This window comes from Stegodyphus dumicola, chromosome 8 (genome assembly GCF_044657685.1).
Source record: "Stegodyphus dumicola isolate Sdum_Otavi_A_Nest chromosome 8, ASM4465768v1".
NCBI lineage: Eukaryota > Metazoa > Arthropoda > Arachnida > Araneae > Eresidae > Stegodyphus > Stegodyphus dumicola.
The window spans coordinates 77,623,401-77,640,374 of NC_140775.1; the positions used below are offsets into that span (position 1 = coordinate 77,623,401).

Consider the following 16,974-nt stretch of genomic DNA (forward strand, 5'->3'; position numbering starts at 1 on the left):
GGATTGCCTTGAAAGTTAATCAGTGATCAGTTCACTAGCAATATCATGCTGCAAGTGTTTTCTCTTTTTAACATTGACCAAGTATTTCCTCCAATGCAAACCCTCAATCAAATCTTGTACAATGAAAGAATAGGTATCTGAGACCTAGATTAGCCATACTTGCAGGTGATAAACATACTTCTTAGGCAAAAACGTTTCTGAGATTTCATTCTACAATAAATGCTCACAGATGCGAATCCACAGGCCAAACTGCTGCATTTCTCCAATTTGGAAGAATTACATACACCGTACAACATTACACATGATCTTGGGCATGTTATCTCCAATAATAATTTTATAGCAGAAAGTAACCCACATTTGAACAGATTTGCCACCACAGTCAACCAGATAAAGGAAATGGCTAAAAAGAAACAAGAGTATCTACAAAAATATGCTGATACAAGTTAAAGCCCTGGATATCAATTTAAACCTGGAGATCAAGTTTGGATTTCCAAACACCCCGACAGCAAATCTGCCGAAAAGAAAATATATAAATTATATGCTATTATGACTCAATGCTCACTGACTAACTAACCTATAAGGTTTCAAACTTAAGTGAACCAGATACTCCATTAGGTGTTTTTCGTTCCTCGACCTAAAACCTTGCACTGACTCAAATTCATCACTTCTTTAACCGTTATGCAGAAGAGGACATTCTAGGAAACTTACTGCTGTTTTCTCGTTAGGATAGCATTGGGACCAGAGGGAGAGGCTGTAAAAAATCAAAAACTGTAATAACTTTTCTCCCCTCACTCTGAGGTTTGCTCTCTTGCCCCTCTCCCCCCCCAAAAAAGTTTGAATCTGGATTATACCACTGTTGGTAGACAGTAAAAAAGAAAGCTGTGCAGTTATCTTCTGAAGTGTATTGGGATAATATAATGTAATAATAAGATAATGTTATGCTGGTAATTCTTTTTATATGAGATTTAAAAGATTACATTTTAAAGGTTATTTTGCTGAGTGTTTATTTTGAAGAAAGAAAATTTAATTTTCCCATTATAATGCTTAATATGCTTTAAATGATACTTTTAAAAAGCACTGCATTTATAATAAAAAAGGCAATTTTTGTGCTTTAAATTACACAAATTTAAAATATATATAAAGAAATAGAAATTTAAAAAGTACTTTAATACTTTATTGATTAAAATAGCACTAACGTATGAAACATATGACCACAAGGTAGCTTCCTAGCTGTTTCCATACGATCCCAGCAAATAGCACAGTCATCACTGTTAGCTTCCAGTTCTTCTTTAGTGGCAAGAGGATAACTAAAAGAAATAAATTATATATTACAGTAAAAAATCATCTTAACTGATTAAATGAAAAAGCTTTGACTTCATATTATCCACAAGATGCAACAATTCTCGTGAAAGAACATACAACGCTACTATACATGATGTAACTGTACAGAAAAATCATTTCAGTATTTATATTTTAGCGTATCTGAACTAAAAAAGTACATAAAACTCTAAGTGATAAACATAAGTGTTAATAAATTGTTAATAAATTATTGGGAAGTTAATATGGTATTCTCTGATTATCCGACGACTATGGAATGTCTTTGAAGATGAACATGCCTCGTTCACTGTACATAATATTTTCAAATTAAAATTTTCTAATTAAAAAATTCATAATAATTTAATAATTTGACATAAGACATATAGAGAGTTATTATTTGTGATGATGATAGATTATCACAGATATCAGAGGTAGGTGATCTTAGGTGAAGTGATTGCCTCGAAAGGTTCAATGTACGTAATATTTTCTAAATCGACATTTTTTAATGACAAAAATTAACTATAATTTAACAATTAGGTATAAAAAAGGTGGAGTGTTATTATCTACAAAAAGCATCATTTGTGAAAATTTGATCAAAACGGATAAAACGTCAACAGTTAGGTTATTTAATTACGGCAAAGCCTCGAGGGCTATCTGCCTAAGGGGAGGGATGCCTTCATGGAGGACTTGATAAGGGAAACTGGCTGGTATACATGGTACACATGGGGAAAAACCACGAAAACACCCATGCAGACAGTCCGTTCGTGGGATTCGAATCTCGGACCGAACTACCAGTGTTCAGCGACTTTACCGCTCGGCCGCAGGTGGGCAAAAAATGTCTACAGACAAATTCAGTTAATAATAAATACCACTTTGAATTGCCAAATTAAGATTACCAGAAGAGTTAAAGCAATAAATATCAGTATAATATTCATAAATATACAGGACTGCTTTGGAAATTTCTGTATTTAAACCTTCGAAACTAGTTCTGCAAATTTATGAATATTATGCTGATACGTGTTGCTTTAACTCCTCCACCAATAAATAAAAAGTACATCAAAACTTACTCTAATCATGATATCAAAATCAAAAATTTAATAAATTCCTTTCAGGAAATTCACACAAGCATAAAATACCCAAAGGTATTATTCAATTTTTAATCCAAGCAATTTACATACTAAAATGAGGTATAACATTAAATAATAGCTATTACAACTTTTAAGTGAAGTACACAACTCACTTGTTTTCCATATGCTTGGATACTCTCAAATAATTTTTATGCCGTATCAGCTTGCGCTGGATTTCGTTAAACAAGCATCTAAGCTGCATACAAATTACAAGACTTGCCATGGATAAGAAAATATTACCCCACAACTAAAAAAAGAATTTTTGTTTTTTAATATTTTTAGTGATAAAAAACCAAACATTTGTTGTTTTGTTAAGAAAATAAAATACAGAATAATAAATGAGAAAATCCCTAAATTTAAAATAATTGAAAAATTAAATCGTGATAAAAAAATCAAACATGTTTTTAAGCAATGGAAGAAAAGTAACAGCCAGTTAAACAGTTAATTTAGCACTTATATATGGCTAAATGATACACATAATTTTCTTTAGCAAAATTCTACATTTTCCAATAAATTCTCTCTTTTGAAAAAAAAAAAATAGAATTTTTTTTTTTTTTTCAAAAAAAGAAAAAATTTCCAATCATAGAATGATATATATATTAATGCAAAGAAAAGCTTATGACTTATAGTTTATTAATTATTATAGTAAAAATAAATTTTAGTCAAATTATTTACAAAATGATATACATAACACTACTCACGAGCATATGTAAATGATGAAGAAAATCAACTATATAACTTGTTAACTCAAATACAAATTCACAATAATAATTGTAAACACCTCTTCTTTCCCATATTCCTTCATGGGTAACATCATATAAATGCAAAATGTACCTGTTTAATAAAAATAAATTAGAATATAACTGTGCAACAAAATACATATTTAGGGGCTATTTGGCATCAGAAACTGTGGTAAACCACAAAAATGATGATGATCTATCAATAAGTACTTGCTTGCTTTTGGTAACCATATCTTTAGCACATGAAAAATAAGCTATTCTTTCACACATTTAAATAATGCACTGGATATGTAGCTATAGGTCTAGAGAAAAGAGTTCAAACCCATGGTATATAAATTCTTTTTTCCTACTTTAAAGCAAAATCGCAGGCAATAGCTAGACAATGTTACAGAAATTTAAGGAAAATCACCATCATCACCCAATTTTAAAAAAATCATCATCTCAATGTTTATTACTCATCAAGTAGCTGAAGTAATAAATATTGAGATTGCTGTAAGAGTTACCTCGATGCTTACCACAGCTCCTATTCCAAATAACCCACTAGCAACTGAAAACCTAATAAACAAAAATGATCTTCAAAAATACACATACTTGAAGCATAAAAGAAATGCTTACAATACCTAATACTTTTAAAATGAAAACACTTTCAAAATGCCCATTTTCAATACTCTGAAAGCATCAGAACAAAGCAAAAAATTTCATATTTTACTTTAATAAGTAAAATATGAAAAATTAGAAAAATTTATAAATAAGTAAAGTGTTACAAATTAAAATAAAAAGATTGCTTACATTCGAATAGATAACATATTAATTTATAACAGAGATGTCAAACTGGTGAAACGTGAACCAATTTGATGAGGTTCGCATATACATTTCAATTATATAGTTGTTGCAAATATGGTCTTACAAAGATTTCAAGGTTTTAGCTATTAAGTTCTGAGTTTATATTATTTTTATTTCATTAAAAACAAACATGAACAACAAGGCAGAAAAATCTCTGAATGCATTTAATTAATTTACAATATAAACCCTATTCAAAGGTTTCAATGTACAAATTTCACTAACACACACACACAGTTGAAAATTTGCAGAATAGAACACAATTGATTGATGAGCATCTAAAATCCATGTTAATTTTCAATAATTTCTCTCCAAGGCTACAAAAGTAATCAGAATCTAATACTATCAAGTGTTAAGCTGTAGTAAGAAACAGAGACTTACTTATTTACAAACAACATATGTATTTTTATTCATGCACCAAAAAAATTTAATAAATGAGACAGAAATTTGGTTGTCATTATTTATCTTCATATTTTGTCCTATTTGGAAAAGTTTCTCTGAAAAGTTATAAAATTTCATAACTTGCTTATTTTTAGTTTATATTTTAAATAAATAAATGAATGACAAATTAACTGAACAAAAGGGGAAAAACATAAACACTAAATAATTGTATCATATTAATCTTGAAAGAACTATAATATATAAATATATACGTACTGACCTATTTAAATACTTCTCTCTGAAATGAAGATAATTAAAATATGATAAAAATTAGTAAAATCTAATGAGGACTTTTTACATTTAATTAAAATGTTGAGATTATCTGAATACTGATTTGTCATTAAAAAAGCACATAAGTCACCTGATCTTAGGTCTTCTAAACTGCTCTGATAGCATCTGACGAGTTAAGGATGTTTCTATAACAGGAATTAAATGAAGTGTATACTATTGGTTTTCTTAAATTAAGAATCCTCTTTTGATATCAGTGATGCAGAAACAGAGGAACGCTTTAAAAAGTGATAGTTGGTTCTGTGCTGCAGTAAGCATTTAAAAGTAAATAATGATTTTCTTGGCTTGTTAAGTGTTTTATCCTATCTTTTTGTTTACTATTCTTATTCTCTAGAAATATTTCCTAGCCTAAATATCATCTATTTAGATAATCAGGTGTCTATATACTTCAATTTGAAAATGCCCTGCTTCTAATTTGCAGATTTAGACTAACCCATGCTTCATCTGTGTCAAGAATTATAATAATTAACTATATACTATATTTCAAATAAAAACATACACCGTTCATGAAAGCACACTTCAGTATCAGATCAAAATGCAAAAAAAGTAAAAATGTAAAGAAAGTTTAGTTACTGAAAACATTTATACTGTTAACAAAAAAAAACATGAAAGCTAAAATAAATGACCTGAAAAGGGAGTCAGAAGAATCAGAACTCTAATTTTAGGAAACTATGACAATGTTGTAAAAGGGTAAAACATTACGTGCATGCAAAAGCAAATTCTATGTTAAATATACTAATCCGACACCAGTCTTTTTTGCCTTCTGGTATTTATTTATCAGAAAATGCTTCTGAGATTGCAAAAAATAAGATAGCTAAAATCAAAACCTGTAATTGCGGTACAAAAAAGCAAAGAAGCAGAAAATTTTACTTAGACATTAAAATTAAAAGAGATGCTTTTCAGATGAACTGGCAAAAATTTTATACTTGGCTTGAGTCCGAAAATATCTGAAGTGGACCACATGACTTCCTTGTAAGACCTATTAAATTTATACACACTTTTTCCTGCATTTCATTTATACTTATTTCCTTGAATTTCATCAGAGATATATTTCTTATTCAGTTCTCATTTTATGGCAAGGCAAAAATACATAAAAACTCAAAAAAAGCTTCACTAAATATTGTAAAATACAAAACACCAAAAACGGTTTAAAAACCAATTTTACAATTAAAATTAGTGCAAAAACAAGCAATTCAAGCCAGTGGGCAGGAAGACAGATTTTCCAATGCACAAAACTGAAAGTTTATTTTTGTCCCACTGTGCAAATAGACACTGAAGTTGGTTTGCAAACCAACTTAATTCACTATTCTACTAAGAATTTCATATGTAAACAAATGGTGGCCTCATTAGGCTTAACATCATTTAAATATTTTAATTGTTGGTAATTCTACAACTATTGCACGCAGATTAACTAAAGGCATAAAAACCGTAACCACAACATAAGAACAACACATTTCAGTCACTTTTAAAGCACAAAAATGCACAATTTACCAACATACAGGAATTAAAAAAAAAAAAAAAAAATGAGCTCGCTGGGCTAGATAACACAGTGGGTATTATATATGTAATAAAATATGATGGCTGCTTTAAGAAACGACATGCAACCACAAAATTAACTACTCTAGATTTTGTGTCCCCCCCAAATTCATCTGTTCACCCAAATTTCGAGATTTTTCCATGTTACGTAACAACCTAAAATTAACCAATAGCAGCTTAAATATACTTATGCATCTACTCAGTATAAATACTGCTTTGCAAAACAACTACGCCGTTCCTTTTTCTAGCTTCCGCCATGCCAACGTCCATGTTACTTTGTTTCCCAGTCTAAGATGCCTACGTCTTACTTTTAAAACCAGTGTAATTCAAAAATATCATATTTAACGATGACTGGATAAATGTCTACCAAAATGGTTTGATATGCATGAAAATAAAGACTACGATACTGCAAGCTCAGTTGTGTTAACCATGTCATCATACCTTTACCCTCAGCCACTACTGACTTCTCAGCTATGATGAATATCAAAAACTGCTAAAAGTCCCGGATTTCTCCTACATAATTAAAATACTACATATATATATATATATGTGTGTGTGTGTGTCATAATAAAAGCACAAGGAAAAGACGGAACACTGTCATGCGTGCTTAGATCCATATTGAAGAAGAATTTTGATTGCGTAGTATTTAAAAAACTTGGCAGTCTAGGCAGTTTTAATTCCATTTTTATTTCCAATGGATATTTGTGGCCACAATCACTTGGCACTCTAGTCGTGTCTTTCCACAGAAGATTTACACTTTTGATATTGTTGGGATCGAAAGCAAGCCAGCGAAATTACATGTTAGCACAGTAGAGAGCAAAAGCTGAAGTGCGTAGCTATGCAAGATGGAAGCACGCGAAGAGAAAAGTTTTTGTTTGCAATTCGGTGATTGGTCGTCAAGAGGCATCTGGTATTAACGGTTACGTAAGATTGCATGATTAATTTGAATGACGCAATGCAGAGAAGTTACTACGATTTTAGAATAGAGAGGAAGAATTAATGTTTATAGTTATATTATAATTCTGATTCATATAATTTTATCTTACATATATATACTTTTGATGTGGCCAATTGTTACCAAAAAGAGAGATGCAAAACAACATGTTTATAAGAGTTCCATATACTACTTTCAATGTTCCGAGGATACTTGTTTTTGAGTTACGCGAGATACATATGTACGTTACAGACATCAAGAAAATAATTCCTTCTGTATCAATTTTACAGTCAATTTAGGAAAATACAGTCCTTTATTTGGTTCGCACATATAGATGTCATGCAAAACATTGCTTAAATGGTTTCGAAACTGGTCAAATGAATATTTTTGTTGAAATATGATACACAAAATGTTTTGCTATTACAATACTTCCTTTACTATATACAAGGAAATAACAGAAAAGGAGAAGAATTATAATACAAAATGAGCAAAAATATTTATATAATTCATAATAATTTATAATAAGAAAACTTTCCATATATCATCTCCAAGGAACACAAATTCAATTTAAAACCACGAATGAAATAAAAAAAAAAAATTAAAAGTCAGAATTCTAATTAGTAGTTTAAATAGTATTTTCAATCTCCTTTCTTAAAAACACAAAAATCTGCAAAGAAAAATCTGTAATTGCAAAAATACCAAAACCAAAATTAAACATTCTATAATTATTGAGAAAGTAGCTATTGTCAATGATCACAGATTAGTCGACTTATCAAGGGGATAAACCAATCTACCATCAATTAACAACTACTAAATTAAGAACGAGTGTTTCATCTTACTTCTAAGTAAGCATCAAATTATTATTTGCTAAATCCAAATCATAAATCACAATTAATACTCAATCCAAATAAAGACATTACTCTATTTAAGACCAAAAAAATCCTGTTACACAAAATAAACAGCAAATAATCTTAAACTTAAATTTTCTCATTAAGAACACAATTAATCTGAACAAGATGCTTACTTTATAAGACATACCCCTACACTAATTTTCAAACTCAAAAACAAAAGTGCATTTGAATATTAAAAGTTAATTCAAAATCATTAAAAAGTTTAAAAATGAACAAATTAAAGTTTAAAATAAGTAGTTTATTAGAAATTTAAAGATCAAACTAGTAAGTTAAAATTCACAAACTTGCCTTCAAAATGTATTTTTAATCACTTTATTTTGAAAAAAAATATATATATATATGTGTGTGTGTGTGTGTGTGTAATTACAAAATAATTTTTTAAACAAAATAAAAACATGCCTAGTATTTTTGCGCATTAAACAGCTGAAAAATTATCAGTAAAGACATAAAGTAAGAAATTTAGAACTAATTTTTCAGAAAGACCAAAAATTGAAATTCATAATTAATACATTTCAAAATATCTTATAAATGCAATAAAGAATTTTAATGTTAAAATGTTAAAACTAAAACTTTTCAAACAAGCACAACTCCAATAAAAAAAATTAATGAAATTTAAGGAATAATGAGGAATTCAATCAACTTTCAATGCCACTTACTCAGGAGGAGGAACACTGAAATCAATTGAAATCTCTCTTCCACAAAAATCCATGCCTGTACTCAGAATTAGCCAATGAACAATTTCAATGTACATTGATTTCAATGTTCCTCCTCCTGACTAAGTGGCATAGAAGTTGATTGAATTCCTCATTATTCTTTAAATTTCATTAATATTTTTGAATTGGAGTATTACTTGTTTGAAAAGTTTTGGTTTTAATATTTTTTAAATTCTTTATTGCATTTATAGGATTATTTGAAATTTATTAATTATGAATTAAAATTTTTGGTCTTTCTGAAAAATTAGTTCTAAATTTCTTAATTTATATATATACACCTGTGTAGAAATAGAAAACATCTTACTATAGCACATATATTAACAGCATCAATGAAATAAGGGAGAGATAATAAAGCATTTATACAAACCTCATTAAAACATATAACGTCCTAAGAATTACTAAGGTCCACTGCAAAATTTTAAAAAGAAAAAATAAAAATTATTATTTAGTGTTAAAACAAGGTGGAAAATATTTAAATACATAGTAAAAAAATATGTATATATACTAGCAGCTTCGCTACCAGCCTTCGTCTGGCTTTTAAATGTACCGGAAAAATGTCTGAAGGGAACACCAAATGTTAAATTTAAAAACTGCTTAGAATTTTACTCTGCAGAACAATTTCATAAAAAAAAAGTTATTACGTATAACAAAACTACAATGAAATAAGCAATATCCTTTAATACAAATATTAATTATCCTAATAAATAAATTAACCAACTTCCCTTTGCAAAATCTCAAGAACTCAAATGGCATAAAGGAGGTTAAGGACTTTGTTTCCTAAAAATCACTCAAAACTTTTCAATATCTTAAAGACAGTGAAATGAGCAATAAATAACAAAAAAGAATTCAAAAAATTCTGAAAAGCAAAGTATAATTAATGATACTTTATCTTATATTTTCAAGAGAAAAAAAAATTAGGCTAATCTTTGCAATATGGTAACAGGTAGTTTGGCAACATTTTGGTAAGGCGATAAAGGTTACTAGCTAGGACTTTAGCAGTGTACATGGATAAAGTCAAGAGTGTGTGCAATGCCAATTTTGTGCAAATCTGGGATGTTTTTTTAAGTGAAAATGGGTCGACGTGTACATGGATGATACCGTGTATGTGCAATTCTTAAAAACGTGGCAAGCAGTGGGCGATTCTGCACTTTCTCCCAATTTCGCACCTAATCTTCGTCATGATTAAGCACTTTTGTTCCATAAAAGTTCTAGCATAAGCGTAATTCGGCTAGCAGATTGTTGGAAAAAATGTTGAGTAAAAAAAAAAAAAAAAATGCCTTTACTTCGTGAAAACAAAATGGCGTTCAAAAGAAAACTAGCGGGTTGCTGTAGCAGGGTTGGTCGCCAAATTTTCGCCAAAAAATCGCCAAGTTACCATAATCCGAAGATTAACCAAAAATTACAATAAGTTATATTCCTTAATACAAATATTAATTATCCCAATAAAAAATTAACCAACTTTTCGTTGAAGAAAAAAAAATCATGCAAAACTTTTCAATATCTTAAAAATACTGAAATAAGCAAAAAAATAACATGAACGAAACTCAAAACAAAAAATTCCACGCAGAATTTTACACTGCAGAACAACTTTATCAAAAAAAATCAATAAAAATGTATTATATATATATATAAAAAAATGACAATGAAATATGCCAATCTCTTAAAAACAGTGGCATAAGAAATATGATGAAAAATTGTTGCCAAACCCATATTTCTAAAAGAATGAAACTATTCAAAATGATGCAATTTCATCAAAAATCTATCAACAACAATAAGAAAGGAAAACTGTTGCCAAAATCACATTTTTAAAGATGTGAGATGCGAGAAGTGTACTCAGAAGCTTCATTTAAAATTTTTTTTAAAATACAAAATATTATAGTTTTTGCAAAATTCATTTTGTAAAAGCAGTCGCAAGGATGAAAGTTTAATGTGTCCAAAAATCAAAGAAAAATAAACTGTACATTTTTAAAAATAAATTTTTTTAGAAAAAATCCTGTTGAAAAGGTATTAAGCTCACTTTGTTAAATAAATTCGTATTTAATCAATTTATTGAAACATGAAATTTATTTTAAGTTCATAAAATAGCTAAGTGCCTACGTTTCATGACAATGCGAAAATGGAGTGTGTAGAGTAAAATCTCACTTTCCTATAGCCCATTATGTCTCAAAATGATGCAATTTCATCAAAAAACATAAAATTTAAAAAATTATAATTTGAATTTCGAAAAAAATCGCTTCAAGGTACACTGGCTCTTGTCTAGATGCACCTATGTACCAAATTTCGTAGCTGTGGGTCTATTAGTTTACACGCAATGCGAACGAAAGGAACACTGACACACACACAGACATACTCTTTCTTTTATTATATGTATAGATATATAAAAATTCTCTAATATACAGGTCTACTTGAAAGTTCAGTCTGATAATCCAAGTTTAAACATGCATGCACACGTTCATTTAAGACATGTGTGGCTGTCACCCTTTATCATTACATTTTTGCACATACTGTTATAAATCAACTGAAACAAAAGTGTCTCGTATCATTTTTAAGTGAGAAGGGCTCATGTAAGAATGGCCTTCTATAAAGTTCATTTATGACACTGTAATTTGTACAAATATCAACAAGGAAAATGTACCACAGAAACGTATTGAAATTTAGTGAAAATCTTTCAATAAAATGCAGTTTCAGATAGAATATCTAAAAGATTGTTAGAAAATTTTAAAGCAGGTAATTTTGACCTTAATGACAAACCAAGTTCTAGGCCGCCAATCAATGGCAATCTTGTCAAGACAATGATGGAGCAAGATCCTTTTTGACAACATCAGATAGAGTGGAAAAGTATCTTGTTGGTGTTACGGCTTATCTCACTCATCTGACAATAGCAACAGAACAAGTTCGTGAAATTCATTTTCAAGGAGTGCAAGACTGCATCTGCCATTGGCAAGAATCCTGAACACAGTATGACTTTACTCAGTTCTCCCCCAATTTTAATGAAGAGATGGGTCCAAGGGTCTCCCACTGAACTCTCAAGAAGACTTTCGGCTCATCACATATTTAGAATGCTCCCATGCTGCATATACACTATATACATTTATAAATAACCATGTCTTCTCCAGGATTCGAACTCGGGCTCTTTCGTATAGCAGTCAGCGTCGCTAACCACTATCCAAAGTGGGTGGAAAAGCTTAACTCATCTCAACAAATCATTTCATATTATATTCATAAATCTAAACCAAGCTTGAGCATCAATAACCTTTACCTCCACCCCTAAACCAAGCTTAAGCCTGAAACAACAGAATATTATGTTATATGATGGGACGTCCGAGGACCAACACATTACGAGCACTTTGGAAACCTAATGAAAAGATCAGTTCAGAAAGATACTGTCAGCTAATGGATGACTTAAACAAAACAGTCAAAGAAAAAAAGCCAACAATGTTCAATAGAAAGCACATCACACTGCATCATTATAATGCCAAACCACATGTTGCTTCAGCAACTCATTGGAAAATTGTAGAGCTGGGCTGAGAAATTCAATCACATCCACCATATTCCCAAAACCTAGAACCCCATAATTATCACTAGTTTCTCTCCTCACAAAGTTTTTTTTTTTTTTTTTTTTTTTTTTTTTTTGAATAGGGAAAAATTCAAAACTGAAGCAGATGTCAGCCAAACACTACTTCTTTCTCTCTAAGGACAAGGAACTTTTTAAAACTTTTATATACCATACATACTGGCATAAGGTATAAAAGAAATTATACTGTATATTAAATATTATTAAAGGTATGAAAAATGAATTATTTTTCACTTCCCAAATGGACAGAATTTTCCTATAGAACTTATATCTGTTCATTTTTAAACCAGTTTAATCAATAAAGAAAAATTAGTAAGCAAAAAGTAAAAAAGATAAATATAGAAAACTAAGCAAATAAAACTACGACTTATACGAAATTGGACCTTTGTCATAACTAAACAACTAACAATTGCTATCATATCAACCTGATCATGTACTTATGCATTTCTTGCTAACTCACAGTTGAGAATTGAAATTTTTTTGTCCCATATATACATGTATAAGATAAAACAGCTTCCAAAAAGCCTCATAAAAAAAAAAAAAAAAAAAAAAAAAAAAAAAAAAAAACATTTAAGACATGTAGCTTTATTTTTACATTTTCATTATTTTGAATCCTAACTCTATTAAATAATATGTCATACATAAAACATATAAGCTTCATTATATTATAATTACATAGTATTTTAAATTAAAGTGACAAAGTGCAGAATCAACCAAATATAAGACAAAAGCAATTATTAAAATAAAAATTTATACATCAATTTATTAGTGTGCTAATTTATTAAAATGAAATTAATTATAATAGAAGACATGCAAAAATTTTAAATGTGAATTTGCGTATTTATAATCTAACTTTTTAAAACAAGTCTAACATCAAGCATGAATAATTTTGGGAACAATTTTAAGAATTACATTCATAAAATACATAAAACACCTTAAAATAAAAGAAAATTTAATGTTTCTTACCTCTGATGCCATGAAAAAGAATGTGTTTAAGCTTGCATAAAAACCTACTATTATACACAAACTAACAGAAACTGCAAGGATGAAGAATATCAAAGCAAATAATCGTAGATGAGTCCATTTAGGAGTAGTAGGGGAGAAAGAAAGCTGAGGAGGAAAAAGCAAATTTCAAATATTCACTTATTTAGAATAAACATGTGTTCAAAGGTTTATTGTATGCAAATAATAAATATGAGACAGAATTATTCATTGAAGATTATAAAACACATCACAAAAGCTAAACAGTATTATTCATATTCAGGGTTCACATACAAAATGATAGATTGTATATTTATAATTCTAAAATTTTAAGTAACTTGTAATACATTAACAAGTATTTATGTGCATACAATAGCAAGAGAGAGATTTGAAAATTAAACGATTTGATTTTTGTAAATATCAAAAAATAAAAATTTTTAATTAAAAAAATATATACAAGCAGCAAAATCACATCTTAAATTGAAAATACATATTAGAAATTTCATAAAATGTGGGAAAACACTATTTATGTCTAATACTTAACACAAATTATTTACATGTATTTACAATATTACTCAGAATATCATACGCAGCTTTGAGCTTTATACATTTAGCTGCGAAATTTTAAAGTTCCCCCAAAAATGAATAAATGAGTCATTTGGAATTATTCTTGATAATAATTCCAAATGACTCTTTCACTTCGTACATGGACTTTTTTCTTTCTATATACATCCAACCTGATATCGGATCTATTAAGATTTGTAAGAAATTTTCACGAGTAACAGAAAGCCATACTTCGATATGGAATTTTACATCCATAACACTTGGAGGGTTAATCAAAAGTACCAAATATTTGAAAAGTTTTATTTCTTTCCTTTTTAAAAGAAAAAATTCACATGGCAACTTTTAAAAGCAAATTTTCAACATTGCAGAAAACTGTCCACAACAGTGAGTTGCACAATACGAGGTATTCACTGAAGCATAATAATTAATACTTCACGTTAAGACGCATCTCAAAGTACTGTTTCAAAAGCAAAGTCTTTCCCTTTTCATTCTAAACTAAAACTTGGATTACATAAAGATATCGAAATTCCTCCCTTTTTTCCTTAATTTATTTTCCAAATGACAGAATGAAAGACATCTAAATGCTAAAGGAATCCAAAATTCAACATAGAGATGCGTAAAATCATCTATTCAAACATTGCATGATTAAATACATTCTTAATGATTTCATTAGCCTCCTGAATAACCATGGCCGCCTTTATCAAATCATGAGGGTTGTTGTTGTTGTCATTTGGTATAAATTATCTTATTTGAAATATTTTACTTTCTTAAATACTCTCAATATTATTTTAATAAATGAAAGATTATGAAAACAGAGTAAAATAATTAACTAATCACAAACAAATACTGTTTAAATGAAGCAGATCTGAAAAGCTGTGACATTCAGAAGGTTAAACAGTTAATTCCAAGTGATTTAAATTTTCCTTCATTTAAAGCAGTTATATATATATATAATTTGTGCACATATTATAACCTCCACTTTTCTTTATCTGTTGAGGACACACCCACATGTTGTTACACAATGCACAATTAATTTTAAAATTATTCAAATATCCCCTTTATTGATATCTGTTTCACAGAAAATTCCTATAATAATTGAAAAAACACTTGAGTCTCAACTCTTCAAGGAGCAAGTTCAGATACTGGCACGTCTCTCTTTCATATATTGAAGAAAATTACAAATCATTAACTGAAACTGACAGATAAATTGGCAGGTTTAAATGCAGGGAAAAGGTTCCAAGAAAATTTTATTCACTGAAGTCTCAGATAACTCTGGCAGTTATAGTAAAGATTCATAACACACTTATGATGCAAATCTTGTTTTAATGTACAGTTAATTACCATGTTAACAAATATAATCACATTCCAACTTAAATCTCCAATTAAAAATTTTAAATGTGAATTTTAAAATGTAAATGAAACTCAGAAAACTTACATATTCAAATCTGTCTTTGCATAGCTGAGATAACAGATGAAAAGCACCCACAATTGAGAACCATCCACACCACATGACTACTTCATCCATGTATTGGACATTCATGACTCCAAATATAAAAATGAACTTGTAAAACACAAAGTTCCAAAACTTATCTTTGATATGCTGGATGCAGGAGAGAAATAAATATAAGTATCCATAGATTTTTCTAAAAGTTTATACTTATTAAAACACTTGATTTTCAGTGTAGTAATATAAAGACAATATTAATTATTGCAAGCAAAGATTCTTAAACTTCTCAGAAAAACTTCCGTACAATGCAATATTGAGAAAGTATCTTCTACTGCAAATGATCTTAAGATATGAAACTTCTGTTATTATTATTGTCTGGAAGAGGGCAATTTTTTTCCTTCCTTTAAAAAGCAAAAAGTGTTTTAGTTGCTGACATTTTATATTAATTAGATTTAAATAACAAATAATCAAATGTAAAGATGTTTAAAATAAATTTTGTCTAGGTGATCTAATTAGTCACTTTTAAAAAACATAATTACTCTTAAATTTCAGATTAGTAGGCCGTCAATTAAATTGTTTAAAGTTAACTATCAATGATCATAATATTTCTATGCCAATATAATCTTAGAATGCAAGAAAAAAGCAAATTCTTTTCAGAAACCTCTTTTCAAACCATTTTTGTTTAAATATACAAATTAAAAATTAAAAATTTGGCAATATTACAAATTTTACAGATATAAAAAAAATTCATAACCCACATTAAGGTACAATAATTTTTTTTTAAAACTATTTGTAATAAATGTGTTCATTGTTTAACTGAAAAGATCACTCACTTGCTGCTCTACAACTCTCAAATCTCCAAACACAAACTTCTGAATGCACTTGCCAACTAAAATCATTAAACAGTAAACCATGTTCACCAAAGTCTGAAAGGAAAAGAACATTTATTGGGGGGGAAAAATGACATAACAAAACTATTGGCATACTTTTCAATTAATAAAAAGATAATTTACATAGGAGTGAAATCTTCACAGGTATTCCACTTCAGTGATTTTTTATAAGACTAAATCAATTTAGCCAGCAAGAATGTGCAGTGCATTATCAAACATGAACATATGCAAGAGATACCCAATGTACTATTTTTATTAAAAAATTTAATATGTCTAACATAAACAGAAAATATATGTAAGATAACATTCTATTAAATACAAGGGAAGTCAATAATAAATTATTAACTGCTGTGGGGATAACCAGAAATAGCCATGAGCAATTTCAAAAGCGTCACTTAGTAACTATACTGCCATACTTTGCACTGACTCGGTGAGCAATCATTGAGACCAGCAGTCATCAACAATCCCTGACACCAACAATCACTAATATTTTTTAGTGTTAACCACACCTCAACAATTAATCGCCAAATTGTTTATGGCAACTAAGCTATTCTGAATATTTCCATATTTGCAAGTGGTTTTATTAGATAGTTTTTTCTTAGACAGCTATCTATTCGCTTAGAATTTAAGTCAAAAACATTTGTACCTTACTTTTAATTTATAAGGATCTC

At 29.0% G+C, this 16,974-nt stretch overlaps 1 protein-coding gene across 1 annotated transcript in view; it reads right to left on the reverse strand.

Annotated features, from left to right (window-relative positions):
* LOC118182070 (E3 ubiquitin-protein ligase AMFR-like) overlaps positions 1-16,974 on the reverse strand; it is a 93,387-nt gene that overhangs the window by 59,968 nt on the left and 16,445 nt on the right. The window contains exons 3-9 of the mRNA XM_085822018.1: positions 16,247-16,339; positions 15,402-15,566; positions 13,388-13,531; positions 9,215-9,255; positions 3,146-3,278; positions 2,558-2,691; positions 1,197-1,307 (exon numbers count right to left, since the gene is read on the reverse strand). Coding sequence (XP_085678144.1) covers positions 1,197-1,307; positions 2,558-2,691; positions 3,146-3,278; positions 9,215-9,255; positions 13,388-13,531; positions 15,402-15,566; positions 16,247-16,339 — 821 coding nt within the window. The remainder of the gene's footprint in view (positions 1-1,196; positions 1,308-2,557; positions 2,692-3,145; positions 3,279-9,214; positions 9,256-13,387; positions 13,532-15,401; positions 15,567-16,246; positions 16,340-16,974) is intronic.